Below are 21,734 nucleotides of genomic sequence, written 5' to 3' on the forward strand. Positions count from 1 at the left end.
GAAAATTTTCTCGAAAATCCCAAACTAAACAAAAAAGAATCTTGATCCCATACCAAAAAATTCCCAAACCAATAATATCGAAATTTTCAGGATCCATATTGAGCCGATTCCAAACCCTTTGGTACGGGAATCGGGATTATATATTCAATGGTTCGGGAATCTCATACTGAACCAAAGATATATATACATTTATTTTGGTTAAGTATGATTATTATTGTCCTTTTTTAAAATTTTATTTTTTATTTTTTATGTGTATATATTTTACCTTAAGCTTTTGATGTTAGGAACATATTGGGGTTGTTCGGAGGGAGTAAAGGATTTATCAAATTTGTTTTAAACAAAGGAAGCAGAGGAAGAAAGCGGTCTTGGACTGTTTTGCTTATGCAAGTGTTGCAATCTTTGAGTTAACCTTAGTTCTGTTTGATCGATACGACTATAATGAGGTTAGAAATGCTTTGAGTATATCACTGAACAAGCTTTGTTGATATGGTGTCGTCATCTTCTTAATCAGTTTTTAAATTCAGTTAAAATTGAATTGGGAATACTGAAATACCGAAAACATTTCAAGAATTTCGAAAATTAGGAATACCGAAATTTCGGTTTGAAATTGGTCTTCAAATTCTCGTCCCTAAAATTTTCGATTTGGAATTTCATTTTCAATTTAGGATCCCATACCGAGCCACCCCTAACCATGGTTGTGCCTCAAATTGTGTGGAAGGCAGTAGGAAAACCTTTGGAAGGGGAACGTGGATTAGTTGAAGTAGAAATAGGTAAATTTGAACGGTATTAGACCATCTCCAACAATGACTTAAAACCTAAAATTTCCCTTTCCCTTCCCCCCCCCCCAAAATCTACTCCAACCCATGACCTAAAATTAACCTAAAACCTAAAACTTATTTTGAGGCCAAATACCAGCCCAATTTTAGGCCACAAAGCAAAATGGGTCCCACCAACTGAGACTGAAACAAGGGCTGTGAAGCCCACTGCTCAGCTTCCACTCGCCCAGACAGAGAGGTCATGCCTGCACGTGCCAGAGAATGACACAAGCCGGGCCCACCCACGTGAGGTTGTCCCCCGGGTGTCAGCTGACTGTGTAGCCCAACAACTACTTTTTTCAATCCAACGGCTGGATTTAAATGGGCCGTTGGTTAATCCAACGGTCCAGGTTCAAATTATTATTATTTTTAGTTTTATATTTATATATTTATTGAATCCAACGGCTTAGATCGAATATAATCAAATCTAACGGTAAAAAAAAAAAAGATCTAACGGTCCAAATTTAAATCCAACGGCTAAAATAATTTAAAACAATTATTTAACTTAAAATTCAACCAAAAACTCTATAAATACATATCTATGTGTTCAAACATCCACACAAAACTCACTTTTCTCCTACAATTCTTCCAATTTTTCTTTCTACCATTTCTTCTCATTTCCAAATTTTTCAAGATGGCAAAAGAGCATGTTAGAGGTCATAATTGGACCTTTGACGAAGATATTGCTTTATGTTTGGCATGGATTTCTGTTAGCGAAGATGGTGCCGTTGGCACGAACCAAAATAGAAAGGTTTTGTGGGGTAAAATCGTTGATAAGTTCCATGAAAACTCCAACGCCGGTCGAAGGGAAGTTGGTGGTGTTTATGATCGGTGGAAGATTATCAACAAAGCGTGCACTTTGTGGAAGGGAAGCTTGGAGAGAGCCATGATTGACATGCCTAGTGGAAGGGGCGCCTCAGAAATTGTGAGTTTATTTGTTGATATTTTAGTTGTCATGTACATAATAGTATTTTGCAACTAATTATTTTTATGTATTTGTTGCATAGGGTGACAAAGCAATGACAATTTACAAGACAAGAACTACACCAAAAAATCAAGCTTTTAAGTTGCATCATGCTTGGAACATTCTCAAGGATTGTCCGAACCGATGCAAACCAACAATGTGGAAGATTATTTCATAGTGAAGCCCCACCCCCAAATGATGTTAATGAAGGTGTGAATTTTGCCGACAATGAAGGTGTCAAACAAATGACCCCAACTTCTTCTTTTGCAAGGCCCCCGGGTAGAGATAAGCAAAAGGAAGCAAAGAGAAAAGGGAAGTCCCAAGATCCGACACGTGCCCAATTTGCTAGCGAAATGGAAATAATGAACGAAATCCAGTGCCGTCGGCAAGAAGAATCGGCCCAAATGCTTTTGGCCATGAAGGAAGAAGGGGATAGGGAGCAAGAAAGGTACGAAACTAATTTGATAATGGAGGACCTCGACAAATACACTCCAGAGAGGAAGAGATACTTACGTGGTAAGCAAAAGGAAATTTTACGAAAGAATACCACAAGGAGTATATTTCAAGATGATGATTCATCTCAAGACTATCACCCAAGTCCATCACCAAGTCAAGATGGTGAATATCATTATTAAGTTTATGTAGTCTATGATTTTTCGATTGTATTAAGTTTATGTAGTTTATTAATTGTTTTTTTTTATTTTTTAAGTTTATGTGGTTTATTAATTGTCTTTTTTATTTTTTAAGTTTATGTGGTTTATTAAATGTCGTTGGTATTAAGTTTATGTGGTTTATCTTGATTTTCATGTATTGATTTAGTGATTTTTCAAAATTTATCGGAATTTAAATATTTTTAGGTTAAAATGTTCATAAAATTAATTTAGGATAGTCTACATAATTTTTTTTTTTTTTAAAGTTAATTAAAAAAAAAAAAAAAGCCTTAATTCATTCTTTGATAATCTGGGGCTAAAATTTTAAGCCAGAAGGGTTGGAGTAGAAAAGCTGTTTCTAGGCTAAAACCTAAATTTTCTGGGCTAAATATTTTTAGGTTTTACGTCACCATTGGAGACGGTCTTAGGGTTATGTGATTAGGTAAATAATAAAAAAAATTGTCAAACAGGTTGGCGTATTGGAGTTTGAGCCCTTGTGGGAGAGCTCTAAAACTTCAAAATCATCATTTTCTCAGAAGAAGAGTATGTTTTTTTCTTTATAAAAGCGTATTAGGGTTTGGTTATTGACTTATTACACGAGGAGGTGAAATGAGTAAGGATTTTAACCATAATAGACATAGGAGAAAAAATTGTGTGATCATAAGGGTGTGAGTTTATTGTTAATTAAATAACGTACTTTATGATAATTATACAATAAAATAAAAAATACTTTACATTTAAAATTTAATTATGATGTAGAAAGATGTTATATGGATTCTAATAAAAATTTCAATTCGTTCGAAAAAAAAAATTCCAATCAATAAATGGTAAACATGTTTTCAAATAGTCTTTCAGTGCACGTTCGCGTAGCTTCCAAAATCGCGTTCCCTCCAAAAAATTGAAACTCTCCCTCCAAAGCCCTCCCAAACCCTTCTCCAAAAAAAGAAAAGAAAAAGCCCTCTCAAAACTCAAGACAATCTGCAAATAAGACCGACTGCAACAAAAATCACAGACGCGGAAGACGGAAGGTGAGAGAGAAATCAAAACCATGTCAAAACGTCAGGATGACCTCGATCTCCTTCTATCTCTTCAAGACAGGGTTTTGGAAACCCCTCCAGGTTCGCCTTCCCATTCGCCAGGTATATATTAACCTCCCTAATTATTTGGGTTGCTCATTTTCGCTATGAATCTTCAAATAACGACATTGGTATCTCTCCATTCATTGAAAAATTTAATGGGTATCTCCCAATTCATTGAAATGCTTAATGGGTTATCTCTCAATTCCTTGAAAATTTTAATGGGTCCCTTCAATTTTCTGAAATGTTTGATAGGTGTTTCTCAATAGCTTCATTTTTTGTAATTTTAATTTTGCAGGGTACGTATCGAACGATGAGTTGCGGAGCCAAAGAGGGCCGGCGGACATGTCCGTGTTCAGGGAGGCTGTTGAGGACTGCCTTGATTACCAACCCAAACCGGTTCAGAAGGCTGGCAAGTTGAACCGGCCCAATGCCTCAACTGATCCAGAAGTGGAGAAGTTTTCGGGCTTGCGTATCAGGTAGCTTATAAGTACCATTCACAACGCCAGAATTAATGTGAAGAACCATTGATGTTGAGTTTGATTTAGGAATTTTCACTCTTTGGGTGCAGGAAGCAGTTGGTAACTCCCTTAGAGCTTAGTGATCACTTTTCAGACATTCGTTTTGTTCGGTTGTCCGCCATAAAGTAATCTTCTTGCTTTGCATTATTTTTGTATGTTTTCGTATTGTTTGAATGGATAGTTGGAAATACATTCTTTCTTTTAGAAACCAAATGGGTTTGCTTTTAAAGTTGTATCCCCATGATGGTTCAATTGGGTTGTGATATTTTACATGGGATTTTTCTAGGAATTCGTTGCGTGGGGATACACTTACAGGATGTTGGGCAACTGCGGGAGTGTTGACCGAGAAGGGGATTCCAAGAACTAGTTCAAACGGGAAGAGTTATTGTATATGGAAACTCGGGTGTCTGGATGAAGATACCATTTCTGTTTTCTTATTTGGTGATGCTTATGAGACTTACTTCAAAGAGCAGGCTGGAGTGGTTTTCGCTCTGTTTAATTGCGCCGTACGCAAGGACGCGCTGGTATTAAATTGTCAGGCTGTTTTTTTATTTTATGAACTTTTCCTTCTTATATCATCAAAGATGACCGTTTTGATGCGTTTATGCAGGGTGGTGGTCTTTCTTTGAGCGTGTATTCAGCCAATCAAATGCTGAAGATGGGCACTTCAGTTGATTATGGAGTTTGCAAAGGGAAAAGGAAGGATGGAATGGCTTGTACTGTAGTCTTAAACAAGTATGTTACATGCTGTTCTTTGATCATCTTTTTTCGAACACAGATGGTTATAGTGAGTAATTACTGCCATCTGACTGTTATCTTCAGTAAAAAATTGAGCTATATAAATCATCTTGAATCTTGAGCAAGGGCACGTAAGTGCTGACATGTAGAACTTCGTCAAGATGATAACTGCATAATAAGTTACATCAGATAGAAGTTCATATATATACACACTTACCAGATCAGATATGTAACCAAGTAGAACAGTAATATTTTTCTAAACCACGAGCAACTCTGTATGGTGACTTCAAACACTATCCATGCCTCTATTGTTTTTCCACCCATTTGATTTTTGAGATTCTCTTTGGGAACTATTATTGGCACTCCAAAAGTCTAATTGTGCACTTCTCATAAGAGTATTTTTCTTTCTATATATAGAAAGTTTGGAGTGCACAATTAGATCTTGGAGTGTCAATAGCAATTCCCTTTTTGTATCATTATTTGCATCTATACTTCAGTAGTTTCTGTACCAATTATTTCTTGATGTTTTTAACATTGATTTCTCTTTTTATCTCAGACGTCGTGGGATATATTGTAAATTTCATAAATCAGTAAGCAATTTAACGCCTTAATCTTTGTTTGCCTGATCTTATCTGTTTTGAAGGCAAACTTACTAACTGATATTCCTATTTTCTCTCATCTCTTCAGAAAGAATCACAGAAATATTCCTCATTGCGAACTGAGCTCAATGGGGGGTAGGTTTTCAAATTATCAGATTCTCTTTAACCCAGACTTCACATTTGTGTTATGCTAGGAACCCTTTCTGTTTTGGTTTCTTCAAGTTGGTGCTACAATTTGTTTGCTTATATATATTCTAATGCTACCAGGAACTTGAGAACAGCATTTCGGAGTCCCTCTAACTCAGAAGGAATTTATTTGGTTGATCCTCTAACTAACAAAACAAACTCAGGCAAAACAAAGCAGCCACTGAAGCTACTATCCGTGGAGGGGCTAAAGAAGGCACTAAGGTTTGTCATAGACAGCATAGGATTTACATATAAGTGTGTGTGGGGGTAGAAGCAATGCACCATGCTCTTTAGTTGCCAATGGTACAATGCCTTGTCATCTTATAAACTTTATGTTAATCCACCATCGTTTAGAGACAGGAGAATAGAATTACTTTCACATATACACGAACATGTAAGACATGCAATTTGTTTATATAATTACTTTCAGAATTATGTCAAATGGTTTGATTAGTGCCTTATATGAACAGCAATGGAAGTAAAGTGACTACAAATACACACTCCCAAGGATTAAGGTTCCTGGCGGCGGTCACAGGTAAGTGTACGATGATATGATCCTTCTGTGCTCTTGTTGGCAGTGTTTTGCACATTTTTCTCATTAGATATGTTTACAATGCAGGGAAGACAGATCCAAAAGACGTCCTCAAAGAGTCAAAATTGCAAAGCAAACAAACCTCCAGCGTAGAGAAGAGGTGATTCATACATTAAATTATTCTATAGTATTATAATTAGTACTTGTAACTTGCTCTTCTTCCTTGTCACTGAAGATTTGTTATCGTTCATCAGGAAACCATCTTCTACAAGCATGGATCCATCGGCAGTCATCAGAAACCAGCAACTGGGTGCGAAAAGAATGAAAACCGAAAAGGAGAATAATTTGACAGGCAAAACAAAGCCAGCCACAGTAAAGATGATGGAGTTGCATTACGTAAGCTCGGACGAAGGATTCTGAGCCTTATTTGCAGTAATTCTAAACATCTTGGCTAAATTAATGTCGAGTTTGAATTCTTGGGACGTAAGTGCGCATGAACAAGTATACGGGTGATTCCGCTCTCAGTTCAAAGTAGGAAAAGACCAAGAAGATCCAGCACCAAGGAATGGAGCTAGCAAGATTCCTAGAGCTGTCTGGTTTGGTCACTGAAGATCTGCAACAAAGTTTTGTAAGATTCTTGCCAATACATGTAGCTGTTCAATCTTTTAAAGTTAATTTAAAATTATAAGAGTATATTCCAACCTGACATTTAATTGTTTTTTAGTGTTAACAACAATGAGAGAATTGTACTAGTTATTTATTTTGCCAATCAGGAGCAATTTGTCTTAATTTATAGGTACAAGTGGTCAAATAATTTGCTGTTTCAAACTTTCCTAAATTTTCCATCATGTGCTGCACTTTGTGTTGCCTTGAAAACTTGGAGAAAGATTGAAAATTGTATATGCTTCTGTAGTATGTTTGTTTATTTGATTGAGAATTCTTTGCAAGACAAGCAAGTGGTAAAATTCATGAGATTTTTAAACTATTCTAAGTTGCAGTAATGAGATTCGAACTTGAATGCAAAGAAGCGTGCAGACTGCCATGATCAATTGGTCTAAACCGACGTTTACGTCGAAATATCATATAATGTAAATGTCATTGAGGGTCACAATTCCAGCACGTTGGTTGACATTTTTCTAGGTCATCACATGCTAGGCAAATTACAAATTAATCATGTGTAATTTTCGTGGATAAAAGTCTGGACAAATCATGTCAATTTAAATTGATTAGTCTTAATTATAGGTGAGGGGACCAAGGTCTCTTGAGAATGACATTTTTCAGTATGTCTAGAACATGAAGTGGTACATCACGTTTTAATATAAACATGGTGAGATATTTGTATTAAAAAATTAACAACTTAAAAAATGAAACTTTTCTCTACTTATATAATAACACGTGGTGTACCATATATATTGTGGGCAGAATTAAAAATTTCTCCTTTAGAAGGAGACAGATGTAAAGATAAAGATGTTGATTGGAGAGTGGGAGTGGGAGCCTTGAGGAGGATGGTTAGTCATTCATGCACATGCACTCATGGACTCCCCCATGTGCTACTCAATTTTGTATTGATTAGCATTTTAATTGTATTAGGCTTAGTTAAATAATTAGATAATTGGGATTTTCCACACAGTTTTGTATTTATTAATGGGCGTTTAGTAAAGCATCTTCCTCTTTTCTTTTTTCCTTTTTTTTTTTTTTTTTTTTTTTTTGTATAAATAAGGACAACATCGTCCTTCACTTAAATTGATAGGGACTCAAACTTAGGGTTTGGTCACCCAGACAATTGGTAGCTAGTGTTGTAACCTTGTCACTACATTTGTCTTGTTAGGCAACGTGTTTTCTAAATCTCGTTGTTTGAACAAGAACACGTTACAGATGTCGGTGAGATTTGAACTCAAGATCTTTAGTGAAGTAAAAATCTTACGTCATTATATAAATTAAACATTTGATATTGACAAGCACGCTTGAATGTGTCTTGAGAGGAGTACATACATAATTCTTAGGCATAATTACTTTTTATCATAGCGGTAAAACTTCATATACCACAAAAGGCCGATATTTAAATGCCGCTATAAAACCAGAAAACTTGGTTGAAATGAGAATCATGGACGTTGCTCCTTATATGGACTCAAATGGGACATCAGTTTGTTTTTTATTTTCTTGACTTGAAGGCAGGAAGGAATCACAACAAAACAACAAACAGAACAAAGCAAATGAGCATCTATTGTGGAGCTGGTAATTAATTAATTAACTAAATCATTGATAAAGAATGCTCATCTACTTCTTTTTCTTTACCCTCCCCACGTTGTTCTCACTAATTTCTCTTTAATCCTTTTTTTAATAATTAATTATTTTGTCAAACATTGGTTAATTTAGCTTAATCTATGAAGTGCCATGATAAGGCGGGCCTGCAACAAAACTATATGGTAATATATCAAATATTATTTTTTTAAATGTGTGTATATATTTCAATAAGTATGATGAAGTGGGTGGACTGGCTATTAACCGTTCAACCACCAAGAGTTTATTAAAAGGAGTTGCTTGGTTGCACAGCCCATGAGCATGATGGGTCAGGTCAATAAACTGAATGCCAAGGACCGTTCTCACCATGTCAACCAGTTAAATCCATTTTTCTATCAGGAAGTGATTTCTGCACTCATTTTTATTTCCGTATTTTTCTGTTATTTTGAGCTTTACGATTTAATAAATCAGAAAAGAATCAGTCAACGAAAACAAGAGAGATAGTGCAGCAGGAGAAAGCGAGTGTGATCACTACCCTCTCTTTTAGTTTTCTAGCTACTCTGCTTTTTCTCCTCATAATTAGTACACATAATATTTGGTCACCTTGAAAGCCAAGGATCCCTACAACCTTATCTCCACCTAATTAGGTATTTTCCATATCTTTGCTTCGGAAGAAAGCATGGATGGTACTCTCAACATCTTCCAGTAGGATCACATGAAACCATAAAACTTGTCAACATCCATCCTTGATGCAAATTGAACACATGCATTCAGATCTCAATACATTCATACCCATCTTATTCATCTTCTTTAATCATGTAACCAACCTATCTGCAATGAACACTAAGATATCCACTTCTTAGCTCCCCTTCACATTACTGTACTGAAATATGGAATGTAAATGAGTTTCGGTTCACTCAGTTAAATGGGGATATTTTACATAAATTTTAGTTCCTTACTTTGTACATAGAGATTATTAAAAAATAAATTTAAAATAATTTTTTTTTCTTAAAATAACTTAAAAAATAAAATTATGTCGAATATCCTAATTTAGTTTTATGAACATCTTAACCTAAAAATTTTTAGGTTCTAATAAATATTGAAAAATCACTAAACCGACATCTTGAAACTCGTGGAACACTATGAAAGAATATGAAACACATGAAATAATTTTTTTTAAATTACTTTATTCCTTATATTTAAATTTGAACCGTTAGATTTTTTTTGTAACTCTTGGATTTGATTATATTAGACCTTATCCGTTGGATCAATGAATTTATAAATATAAAACTATAAAAAAAAAATACACATATATAGTGAACCAGCCCACTAACCCAAGAGGGAATCAAGCCCTAAATTTGCCCCATAAATGAGTTTTGAGTTAAAACTCATATTCGTCCCAAGGGTTGGAGCAAGTTGGGGAAGGTCTAGAGCTTCAAATTTGAGTTTTAGTCCAAGGGTTAGAGTAGAACTTAGAATGATATAAAATTGCTTATTAATATTTCAAATTTGGATATTGAAATCAATTTCCCAAAGATATTTTTTTAAATGAAAAAGAAACAGAGAAAGGAAGAGGGCAGAGATTTTTAGGGTTTGCAACCCCACATGCAAATTCTGGTACCAATTTGCATGGTACAACCCACATTAAGAAACACAGAATAAATGAATCAAGCCATAACTACACGACAGCATCAACCTCAAAATAATATTCTTTTGTTTACCCAATTAGTCAATGACGGTAGAAAAAAGACATGAACTAAAAAGTTAATTCATGTAATCTCTGTGATTTTCTTTTGAATCTCTTGAATTAGAAGGTACTCAAGAAGGCAAAAGAGGTGGTTTGGTTGGTGGAGTTTTACTGAGTTAGAAAGAAAGGTTGGGAAACTAGAATTGGAACTTTGAGGACAACATTTAGTGTGTAACAGTACATTGACACGTAATATTATTAATTTATGTATTAAAATATAAGTGGAAGACTGAATTCATATATTTTAAAGGGGTTTTTGAACTTTAGTCCTTGAAGAAAATTAAAATTCAACAAAAATCTGGTGTTAGATTGGATATTAATTTTAGTCCTCTAATGTGTACTTAATTCAAATTTATATTATATTTTTGTTTTAATATTTAATAGATATCTTGTTTAATGTCATTACATTAAAATTAAAATTATATATTATTATACACATTTTAATTCATTATATTTATTTTACTTCCTCTAATTAGTGTACCTACACGTCTGTATCATAATATATTTTACTAAATTAGTGTACCGAAATGTCTGTACCTAAATATATTGTATTGAATTAGTGTCACATAAAAAAATATGCAAAAACATAAGTGTACCGAAAAATTATGTACCTAAATATATGATACTAAACTAGTGTACCGAAATGTCGGTACCTAAATATATTATAATAAACTAATGTACCGAAATATCCGTACCTAAACTTATTATCCTAACCTAATGTACCGAAATGTTCGTACCTAAATATATTGTAATGAATTAGTGGCATATAAGAAAATGTGCAAAAATATGTGTACTGAAAATCTTTACAAAAATATTTTCTTATATAAGATACTTACCATAATGAGAATTAAAATTTATAATATTTTCATAAAATTTAATTTATGAACACCATAAAATTATAAATAAAAAAGAGAGACATTTAATATGTTGGCATTAAATAGAGTCTAGGACTAAAATCAATTTTTAATCTTGTATAAGACATTTTCTAAACTTCATCTTATTTAAGAATTAAAATCTAATTTTCTATATTTTAAACCTATGTATAATATCATACTTGTTATACGACAACGTAACAGTCACGCACAACTTCACGTAACAGTGAGACGGACACACCAAAATTTACTGATCTGGGATGTTTAGTCACTGAGGCACACAGTAACACATTAATATCATACTCTTCTATTATAGCTGGCAAGAGCTGGCTCTTTTTAGGCTCAACCCCTTTCACCTTTCCCTTCCACCTCTCTCTCTCTCTCTCTCTCTCTCTCTCTCTCTCTCTGGGTCTCAGTACTTGCCTGGATTGTGGGGGTTAAGAAATCAGAAACCTCTGCTGGAATTTGGATCAGGGTTTTTGAGGAAGCACAAGTAGAAGAAGGAAAAGGCAGAGGTGGGTGGAAAATGAGTGCCTCCAGGTTCATAAAGTGTGTCACAGTTGGGGATGGAGCTGTGGGAAAAACCTGTATGCTCATCTCCTACACCAGCAACACTTTTCCTACGGTAAAGTTCTCTTGTTTTCTTCCTTTTCTGTTTGGTTGCTGAGAAAGTGAAGGAAAAGATGTGAAAAGTTTTGAGTCTTTGATGTTTGTCTTTAGATGGGTTTGCTTAGCTGAGACTTGTAGGGTTTTCTGGTTGCTCAATTTGGGTATGCTGCAAGTTTCTTGCTTTTTGTTTGGTTTCCAAGAAAATGTGGGAGAAAGAAAGAAAAACTTGTTTTGTGTATTGTGTTTCATCATTTGGGTTTTCAGACAATCAGGAAATGAGAAGAAACTTGATTCACTTGATTTGATTGGGGTTAGTCGGTGTATTGTGAATAATTCATGCTAAATTCAACTTTCGATTTTAACACGAACAATTTACGGCTTTTAATTTAGTAGACTATTCTTTTCAACAATTTTCAACTTACCCTTTATTTGGTATGCAATGGTTAATGAAGAAATCAGAATTTCCATCAAGTTTGAGCCTTGTGCTTAAATTGAGATTTGCGGTGCAGAATTTTGTAAGAGGGTTTTCTTGGTTTTGTTCAGTTAAGTCTGACCCTTTCTATGATTTGCCATTCCTGATGAACCTGTGTTAAATTGTATCTCGCAACTAAGCCGAGTATTTGAGTTGAATATTGAGCTCCGAAAATGTTCATGTCTACAGATTTCTCTTTTTATGTTTTGTTTCATGTTCTTTCTGCAGCTCGGCTTACAGAATTCACTTATTGATCATAAATGTATGCCTGTTTAATAGAATATAGGATTGATTGCTTGGTGTAAAAATGTAGCTTCGAGAATTTCCTCATCACGATTTTGCATTTGCATCAATATGATTAAAGATTTCAAAATTTTGTTTTCATATGTTTATCCATTTATTACTGTATGAGATTGACTTTTCGAGAGATTGATTATGATTTGCTGTCTTTGATTACAATGTGCTGGGGAGCAGGATTATGTGCCAACTGTGTTTGACAATTTCAGTGCAAATGTTGTTGTGGATGGGAGCACCGTCAATTTGGGGTTGTGGGACACTGCTGGTAAGTTCAAAACATAACAATATTCCTTCCTCATTGTTTCATCTTCTTCTAAAGCTTGGATCTAATTTTTTTAATTTATGAAACAGGGCAGGAAGATTACAATAGATTAAGACCACTGAGCTATCGTGGGGCAGATGTCTTCCTACTTGCGTTCTCTCTCATAAGCAAGGCCAGCTATGAAAATGTTGCGAAGAAAGTAAGACTCGCACTATTTTCCGAGTTAATCCTTTTCTTCCCCTCCCTCCTTTCTTCTGCTATTGTTTGATGTCTAAGTTTGCTGATGAAGCTTTTATCTTTTCCTGTTTCAATGTTTAGTGGGTTCCCGAATTGAGGCATTATGCACCTAGTGTTCCAATTATTCTTGTTGGAACTAAGCTCGGTTAGACCTCTACCCCCTTGCTCTCCTTTGTTTCCTACCATGTATTCGTTAGTCGTGATTACTAGCACTTTCAATTTTAATTGCTCTATTATCTTATAGTTTTTTCCCTCTAGGTTTATAGCTTTTCCTGCTTATGATTACCTAATAGTTCTTGGTTGGATCCAGTAGAGTATCATTTCATATTTCAAGATCGAAAGGGATAGTCAAGTGCATCTTTGTTGTTGACTGTTTCTGTTTTTTGTTACACTGTCCAGGTTGCTTTCTTGTGCAGTCTAAACTTACCTTTTAGCTTTTTTAAGAATGTCAATAAATTCCTAATGGTAAAACCTTAGTAAAGGTTACAAGTTTAATTTTGAAGAACGCTTGTGACAGCTCTGTTTCTTTGTAACAAAACTAAATTGTTTATCAGGATATGTTCTTTGTAAGCCTTTCAAATCAGCATCTATATACGTACATAAAGTTGGATTTTACATGTGCATTTGGAAATGAAAAGATCTGTCTGATATAGGTATACTTAGACATAGTCCGGATCACCTCATCAGATCATGTCTTAGTTATGTTGCAGTGGTGATCTCATGTACTCTAATTCACATCATGTTATATTGCAGTAGCTTACTGGATCGACTTTTTATCTTTCCCCGTCATTCATCCTTTGCTTTTCATGACTGCTAAATTTTCTTCTTGTAGATCTTCGGGATGATAGGCAGTTCTTTGTAGATCACCCTGGTGCAGTGCCAATTACCACAGCACAGGTACTTTCTAGTGGAACGAGTTTATAATCACAATATTTGTCACCTAACCATTTATCTTGTTATCAATCTGTTTTAACTAACTCATACCAACTAATAGAATAAAGACCTGATTTGTCTACAATTCTGTTCTTGTCTTTTGGGTTCTTTTTGAAGGGAGAAGAACTAAAGAAGCTGATTGGGGCTCCAGTTTACATAGAATGCAGTTCAAAAACGCAGCAGGTTTGTAACTTTAATTCAAATCACATGGACTGGCAGGGAAAGTATGACTTAGTCTCACACTGACATTGTTTGCGTTAAATGCGCCTTTGTGAGTGCAGAATGTGAAAGCAGTCTTCGATGCAGCCATTAAAGTGGTTCTCCAGCCACCGAAGCAGAAGAAGAAAAAGAAGAGAAAGGCACAGAAGGCCTGCTCCATATTGTGATTGTGGAAAGCATAGTGTTGGGAAGAAAGAGCGGGGGAAGAAAGTGGGACTAATTAGTCATTTATCCATTTATCTCTCTCTGTCCTGTGTTATCTTTTTCCGTCTGGAGGAACCCCAGGGCTGGGAATTGTAGTTTCGACTGACAGATGTAGGAGCTCTCTTTACGTACGCATCCAAGTTATTTGTTTATGCTGTCTCAGCATGGTTCTGATTTGTACATTAATGATTTGCATTACGTGTTTGGTAACATGCAGAAACCTCTTCTCAATGGGTTTGATTTCCCTAATGTGTTGTCTCTATATACTACTCCTGTAATCTGATTTAGTACATTTCAAGCCTATATGTATTATATGAATCATGATATTTTTTCTTCGTTCAGTCTTGAATGTAAGATAGTGTGACTCTATTGTCAGGATTTCTCTCTCTCTCTCTCTCTCTCTCTCTCTCTCTATATATATATATATATAAATATATTTATGTGTGTATAATGTATCTATGTGTCCAGGTATGAACATATACAAAAAGAGAAGTGACTTTGACACACTATTTTTAGCTTCTCGCGCTCTTCTTTATTTCCAACCATTGGATTGAACAAATCAAACGAAATCAAGGGTCAGACTTAAGAGTTAAGCAGGATTGTGTCAGAGGCTAACCGTATTGCCAATTGTTCGGCCTCTCACAATTTCCACTACAAATGTATGCGCCTAAATTGACACACGCGAATGGTTGCACATAATTGATGAATAACCAAGAACGAAAAAGGCAAAAAAAGAACGCAGAAAGAATCAAGAAGAAAAGGGGGAGGGGGATATCATATCAAGGTCTTTATGTTAAAATTGTGCTTGTATTTCGTTTTGGAAGATTTTCCAAATCTTTTAATTCATACACCCATCAACTTCAACATTGTCCCACATTCTCAAGACGTGAACTGTTTGAGGCTAAAGCACGAATATCTTTTAATTCTTTTGGGTGGTAGGAAGCAGTAGCACCCACTCTCTACTCTCTTGCAATTGGAGTCCCTCCGTTGCCAATTCCCATGGCATCTAATTTCCATGGAAAATATTTTATCCAAAATTAAACAAATAATCAGGCCTTTCGGTGAAAATGACGTATGCCTATCCACACTCATTTTTACTTTTCACATAACCTTCTCAATTTACGGCCGTTGAATCGAATGAATTAAAGATCAATGATAAAAAGTTAACAAGAGTGTGTGGAGGTAAAAATGAATGTGTGAATAACACTATCCTTTAGAATCCATTACCTTTTAGCCTTATTGCCAAAATCGTCACCTTCACTACTTGTTTTGCTCTTTTATGACATCCGGAGAAGTTTTTTAGTATGTCGTTTATATGAAAGAATTGATATATGAGGAAACGATATAGTTGATGTATCTTGGATCCAAGATAGACTATAACATATGAAAAAATTGATATTATGTAACGGTGTGATAATCACATTAAAAAGTTGTTCCAATTTCTGCATAACAAGTAGAGTAATCAAGTTTGCCACTAAATGCATTTCACAAAATGTAAAGAGTTGTGTAAACAGAATAATGACTAGAGATTTGTGACAGCAAATACAGGGAATATTATCTTTGAATTTTTTGTGGTTTTTGACTCCCTTGATTCTATTTTTTATTATTTTATTATTTTTGGAAGCGCCTCTTCTGATTCTTTTGCTTTGCAAGTTGCAACTTTTATTTCTAGAACTGATTCTGTTCCCACTTTCAACAGCCCAAATAAGTATTCATGAACCTCTCAACCTCCACCACCACCGCTACCCCTTCCATTAAATACACGTCCACCTCCTCCTAACACTTTGCAGGCTCTGATAATCGATTGCAGTCCTTTTCTGCAAACCATCCTTCTGTTCCATTTCTTGAATACTCTAAAAAAGCTTCAGTTTTGGAAGTGGTTGAATTCAATGGCCTCAAAGAGAATATTGAAGGAGCTCAAGGACTTGCAAAGAGATCCACCAACTTCATGTAGTGCAGGTAAAAGAAAAGAAGGAATTATTTTAATTTTTCTATTTGAGTGGTATTCTAGTCTGAACTATGGGTAAGAGTGGATAAGGAGGGCACACTACTCTAACCAACTTGCAAACACCCAAGTACGAAGAAGAGAAGAAATTAGTAGTATTTGTAAATTTTATGGTGTTTTTTTTCCATCTTTTTTCAGGTCCTGTGGCTGAGGACATGTTTCATTGGCAAGCAACAATAATCGGTCCAAATGATAGCCCCTATTCTGGGGGTGTCTTCCTTGTGACTATCAATTTTCCACCTGATTATCCTTTCAAACCTCCTAAGGTATACAACAAGAAAAATTTCACTAAACTCTGTTCTTGCACAAGTTTGTGACCTTTCGGTGAAATGTTTTCTTGCAAGACTGTCTAGCAACATAAGACGTTTAAGTTCCAAACTATATGGTAAGATGTTTATATTGTTAGATTGTGAATATGAAAGATTAATCATACTGACTGTTACTGCTTAAATGTCTTATTTGGATTTACAACATGACAACATAAGTCCGACAACAAAAAATACCCAAGACCTTAGTCTTTCTAGCATCTGATTCAGTGAGAAACATCTGCAGGTTGTCTTCAAAACCAAAGTTTTCCATCCAAATATAAACAGTAACGGCAATATTTGCTTGGACATTCTCAAGGAGCAATGGAGTCCAGCACTCACCATATCGAAGGTACGAACACATACGATTTGAGTTTTCTGTTGACTCATATCTAAGCTTACTTGGAACCTTATTTACTTGAAACAAGTTTAAAACTCTTGTCTCACGTTATTGTTTTGATTGGAATCTAATTACTAATAATTACTTGATTAATGCAGGTTTTACTGTCCATATGTTCATTGCTGACGGATCCAAACCCTGATGACCCTCTTGTACCTGAGATTGCTCATATGTGCAAGTGTGACAAAGGCAAATATGAGTCAACGGCTCGGAGCTGGACCCAGAAGTACGCCATGGATTAATTGAGACCCTAATCTTGTTTAAGCGATTTGCCTCCTCTTTTTACTGTCAATAATTATTGCTTGTCTAATAACTATTGAGGCCCCATTACGTGTAATTTGAGCTCCTTTGCTTGATACGAATAGGATGGTGCTATCCATATACCTACTTTTACATCTCACAGACTCTTCTTAATTTTCGGCGTTGAATCGAATGAATTGAAGAAAATTAATAAACAAGATTAATAAGGATGTGTGGGAGGTAACAATGAGTGTGTGAGATAGCTGCCAACTTTTTGTATTTTGCGTCACATTCAATAAATCTGATTAATGAAATAATCAAGATAAATTCTATTAGCAATCATGTTTGAAAGTTATTGATGACACATGTATCTACATGTTTGTGTTTAGTCGTGAGTTACAAAAAACTAATTGTGTTGGGATGAAGAAGAGCATCCATAGAAGTTTCTCTTCGTAAGTGAGAGACTTCCTCTCCGCGAGTGAGAGTTTTTCTCCCAAAGCTCAGTTTCCAACTTTAGCTGCCGGCCTTATTTCCGTATAGGTCGGTGGCAGCCCCTTCTCCTTGTTTTCTCCTTTCTTAATTTCTGTTGGTTTTCTCCTATTTTCCTCCCTACTTTTCTTGCCTTTCCACCCCAATTTGCCATTGAGTTTTTCAACCATCAGATCTGATCTTATTTTCTCCATTCAACTCATCTACATATCCCTCATCCATCCACCCAACCATCTACATGTCCCTCATCCATACCTTCATTTGCATGTCTTTTTGTCTTCCATGGATTTGATGTGAAAATTAACTTGACACACAAATTAAACCCTATTTGTGACAATTGTAGTAGATATGTAAGTAGAGATCGTTCTAGACCGGGGATTAACTAGGGATGCTAATCTATGTAAATAGGACTCAAAAACACTAAACTAGACTCTATGGACTCAAAACTAACTTTAGACACTTAAAACAGCGACCAATACTCAAAAAGACTCAATTTTAGACTCAACAAGGGTTTTGGACGAAAATAGGACTTGACTTGATCAAAAGACTCAAGGAAAACAAGTTTTGACTCAAATATGAAGACTAAATAAAATGGGGATTGTTTTTGACGAATTTTAGACTCAAAACAAAAACTTTATAGGAAACACTTTTGAAAAACGAATTTAAGTAAAATAAATGGGTGGAAGGCTAGTTAGAGGGTCCTTCTCCACACATGATATATGCATACGAACCAGTGTCCAGTTATTACTCTTTTAGACCATGAATGACAACGCCCCAAATTAGTTGCATCGCACAACTAACCCTCAAGTTTTCCTTATTTCATTGGATTGAATGAAAACGCATTACAACCAAATTATCTTTTTCAAGTTCTTTATATGAGATGCATAACAAAGATACATATCAAAAGTCATTAAGTTTTGTGAAAACTATAAGCATTGACAAGGCATTCATCACTATGAAACACATAAGACTCATACCATGGATTTACTTAACACGATTGTGACTAGCAACCTCCACTACTTGTGAATATAAGTGAATAACAATTACGTGAAACCCCCCTATACTCTAGCATCAAGTTTATGCATGCAAATTAAGTGTTAACCCCCAACCCACATACATAAACCGGTTTTAATAACTTAGATAAGCAAATCACATTCATGCCTTAAGAAATAATAACCGGACGTAATCAATTCATATAAAACATATAATCATGGCTTCAAATTCTCCTCTAACTAAAAAGAAGTTAGTTCCTCATGTTCGCAAAACAAAGATAATTAAATTTAAACATTGAACTAAGACTAAGGATAGAAAGAACCAAGAAAAACGCTCCACACTCCAATGGCATGCACGGCACTCCCTTGGATGGCAAATTGCACAAGTCCTCCTCTCCTTGCTTCCTTGCTTGCGGCACTAGGGTGGTGTAGAATGGATTGTGGTGTTTGATGGATGAAAGTATGAATGAATGAATGTGTGAGTGGATGATTGAATGGTGCGGCATAGGGCTGTTTATATAGGCTAATTAGGCACACTTAGTGAAGGAAAAGGATTGCACAATCCCATTGAAAAAGGGTTAATTCAAGGCAGAAACCAAATGGGAAATGGAATAGGTAGTGCACGGCTAGGATTTAGGGAATTCTAGAAGGTTTGGTGCGGCATCTTTATAGGGATGAGATAAGGTTTCTAGAAGGAATGGTTTAGGGCAGATTCCTAAACCTAAAGGGCCAAGGACACATGATATAAGTGTATAAGGAGGATTGCAATTCCTAAACCTATATGGAATGGTCCACATGCGGCAAACACATGGATAAGGCTTCTAGAAACTGAAATAGGTGTTTAAATGTGTAATTAATCCCCTCTAATTAGCTAGATTTAAGTCCTAACCTGATTTGGATAGGATAGGATAGGATAATGTTAGAGTTAGGAAAGGATAAGGTTGGTTAGGATAGGATAAGATAAGGTTGGATAAGGTTCCTTGTTTCTTGCTTCTTCCTTATCTTCTTTGCATTTGGACTTCTTCCACCAGATTTGTAGCCTTTCCTAGCCCTTCTTAACTTCAATTTCATCCATCCTCTTTACTCCATGGTTAAGCTATCCAATCCATGCCCAAAAATGCTCCTTTTAGCTCCAAAATGCTCTTTCTTGCTCCTTTTGTCATTAGGACCTAAAAACATACGAAAATAACTTAAAAGACTGAAATAAATAGTAATTAACTCCATAAATGCAAGGAGACAACATAACTAAGTAGCATAAATATGCTCCTATCAGCATTCCATCTTTGTATTGATTGGCAATCATTTTTAGTCAGGATCTGTTGTGGCCCTTCAATGAGAAGGTGCGTAGAGTTCCAATGTTCACACCGACTCGGGTGGTCGCGCCACCAATGGCGGATCCAAGATTTTAACATTGGGTGGTCCTAATATAAAAGCTCCAAAACAAATTAGATGAAAACAACGTTGAACAAATAAACGGCAAACTACAACTTTTCATTCATAATCTTTGTGCAAACAAACAAGCTAGAAATACTAATTTGTCCACGACGGGCTTTCGTACTTTGAAAACGTGTCATGATAATTCATTGTCATTACAAGAAAAAACAACTTTATCAATTTAAACAAGTAAGCTATCATTTAACCATTGATCTCTCATTTTGTTGCGGAGTGGACTCTTAATGATATTCATGGTGGAAAATGCTCTCTCTATTGAAGCAGTTGCAACCGGCAACACCAAAGCCAATTCAATAAGTAAATACACATATTGAAATGCTCAATGCAACCCTTTTTCCACCATTTTCTTAGTAAGATCACTAATGCTTTGCAATTGAGAAAAGTCACTTCTCGAACTTATAGAATGAATATAAACATCGAGTTGATTTTCAAGTGCCGATAGATCTTGCTTCATAAAATCTTGAGGATACAATTGAGTAAGGTGAAGTAGCTTTTCTTTGTCAAAAGCTACAAAAGAATCATTTGGACTCAAACTAGCCAAACATATGAGCAATTCGGTACTTGTCTCATTGAAGTGATCATTTAACTCTGTAAATTGGGAATCAATGACAACAAAAAAGAGCCCACTTTGTAATGATGACGGTTGGTCTTTTTGTGAGCATTACGGCGCGACCTCCCTTGAACTACATATGTCTCATTCATGTTAATAACCTCAATAATGTTGGACACAAAATACCGATACTTAGTCAACCAAAAGATCAAACCCCTCATCATTCCTTATGTAGAGTAGTTGTTCTTTACATGTGTTGACTAAAGCCATTGCTTTCACAATCTGTTGATCATTCTTTTGTAATGTTGTGAAAAATCATTTGTGATTCTCAATATAAATTTCATCAAAAGTAGGAGAAACACAAACTCAGAAGATTGTATATCTCTCAATAACCTATTTGTTTTGGCCACACTATCATTGGTGTCGTCATCAACAATCATTTCAAGCACATTAACCGCGGACCAAAAAATAGAAATCAAACTAGTCAAAGTACCATAATGTGAATTCCATCTTGTAGTGTGAAGTCAAGATTTATTGTTTGGCTTCCCTTGTCAAATGTTGTAAATTGTACCACACATGCTCTAGTTGGTTTTAGGGTTAAAATGCTTCTTTTGGGATCATGCTGCTGGAATTATCATTTCAAAAGCTTAAGTTCTCTCAACAAAGGTTTGTTCATACATATGCATTCCATGCCATTATTTCCATTTCATTCTGTTTAGTGGTTCTGTCTAGTCAAAATTTCTCGCTACTTTCCAGTTTGCTGGACACACACATTAAGACAACCCACATGGGTCATCTGATAACTTTTTCCCGAAATTGGATTTTCAACCCTAGATCTTTCCAAATTGCTTTGCACATGACACATGGTTTTTCTTGTCCCTTTCTTGTCTAAAACTCAGCCTTCTTTATAAGGACCATGCTAAGGTTAATTTGGTTTTTTGGGGTTTGAATTAGAAAAGTTTTTGAGAGCTTTATTTTCATCTCCATCTCAGAGTTCCTAGGAGCATCAAGCATATTTTATGGGTAATGTTCTTCATTGAATATTTCTATACCTATCTTTGAATTTGCTTGCTTTTAATGGTTTCAATAGAACATGAATGAACAAGATCATTTTGAATTGAATGAGC

At 35.3% G+C, this 21,734-nt stretch overlaps 3 protein-coding genes across 3 annotated transcripts; all 3 read left to right on the top strand.

Annotated features, from left to right (window-relative positions):
* The first annotated feature begins 3,477 nt into the window (after positions 1 to 3,477).
* Positions 3,478 to 6,892, top strand: LOC137728245 (uncharacterized). The gene is made up of 11 exons (XM_068467090.1): positions 3,478 to 3,568; positions 3,804 to 3,984; positions 4,077 to 4,151; positions 4,313 to 4,550; positions 4,637 to 4,761; positions 5,321 to 5,354; positions 5,452 to 5,498; positions 5,631 to 5,771; positions 6,020 to 6,084; positions 6,169 to 6,241; positions 6,336 to 6,892. Exons 1-11 carry the CDS (start codon positions 3,478 to 3,480, stop codon positions 6,499 to 6,501), a joined length of 1,236 nt encoding a protein of 411 aa, XP_068323191.1. The 3' UTR covers positions 6,502 to 6,892.
* A 4,434-nt stretch (positions 6,893 to 11,326) lies between these two features.
* On the top strand, positions 11,327 to 14,547 carry LOC137728955 (rac-like GTP-binding protein ARAC3). Its single transcript, XM_068467769.1, has 7 exons — positions 11,327 to 11,566; positions 12,497 to 12,584; positions 12,671 to 12,780; positions 12,900 to 12,963; positions 13,651 to 13,715; positions 13,869 to 13,934; positions 14,033 to 14,547. The coding sequence occupies exons 1-7, from the start codon at positions 11,468 to 11,470 to the stop codon at positions 14,135 to 14,137; spliced, it is 597 nt and encodes a 198-aa protein (XP_068323870.1). The 5' UTR covers positions 11,327 to 11,467; the 3' UTR covers positions 14,138 to 14,547.
* A 1,388-nt stretch (positions 14,548 to 15,935) lies between these two features.
* On the top strand, positions 15,936 to 17,320 carry LOC137729822 (ubiquitin-conjugating enzyme E2 28-like). The gene is made up of 4 exons (XM_068468866.1): positions 15,936 to 16,133; positions 16,318 to 16,445; positions 16,732 to 16,836; positions 16,983 to 17,320. The coding sequence occupies exons 1-4, from the start codon at positions 16,064 to 16,066 to the stop codon at positions 17,124 to 17,126; spliced, it is 447 nt and encodes a 148-aa protein (XP_068324967.1). The 5' UTR covers positions 15,936 to 16,063; the 3' UTR covers positions 17,127 to 17,320.
* The last annotated feature ends 4,414 nt before the right edge of the window (positions 17,321 to 21,734 follow it).

This window comes from Pyrus communis, chromosome 3 (genome assembly GCF_963583255.1).
Source record: "Pyrus communis chromosome 3, drPyrComm1.1, whole genome shotgun sequence".
Lineage (NCBI taxonomy): Eukaryota > Viridiplantae > Streptophyta > Magnoliopsida > Rosales > Rosaceae > Pyrus > Pyrus communis.

What these genes read in the sequence shown, in the direction of transcription:
- LOC137728245 (XM_068467090.1), top strand. Translation starts at nt 3,478, where the DNA reads ATGTCAAAACGTCAGGATGACCTCGATCTCCTTCTATCTCTTCAAGAC. An exon ending in TTCGCCTTCCCATTCGCCAG is followed by an intron (nt 3,569 to 3,803) that starts GTATATATTAAC and finishes TTAATTTTGCAG; the next exon opens with GGTACGTATCGAACGATGAG. An exon ending in GTTCGGTTGTCCGCCATAAA is followed by an intron (nt 4,152 to 4,312) that starts GTAATCTTCTTG and finishes GGATTTTTCTAG; the next exon opens with GAATTCGTTGCGTGGGGATA.
- LOC137728955 (XM_068467769.1), top strand. Translation starts at nt 11,468, where the DNA reads ATGAGTGCCTCCAGGTTCATAAAGTGTGTCACAGTTGGGGATGGAGCT. An exon ending in TGCCAATTACCACAGCACAG is followed by an intron (nt 13,716 to 13,868) that starts GTACTTTCTAGT and finishes TTCTTTTTGAAG; the next exon opens with GGAGAAGAACTAAAGAAGCT. An exon ending in GCAGTTCAAAAACGCAGCAG is followed by an intron (nt 13,935 to 14,032) that starts GTTTGTAACTTT and finishes TTGTGAGTGCAG; the next exon opens with AATGTGAAAGCAGTCTTCGA.
- LOC137729822 (XM_068468866.1), top strand. Translation starts at nt 16,064, where the DNA reads ATGGCCTCAAAGAGAATATTGAAGGAGCTCAAGGACTTGCAAAGAGAT. An exon ending in ACCAACTTCATGTAGTGCAG is followed by an intron (nt 16,134 to 16,317) that starts GTAAAAGAAAAG and finishes ATCTTTTTTCAG; the next exon opens with GTCCTGTGGCTGAGGACATG. An exon ending in CAGCACTCACCATATCGAAG is followed by an intron (nt 16,837 to 16,982) that starts GTACGAACACAT and finishes TGATTAATGCAG; the next exon opens with GTTTTACTGTCCATATGTTC.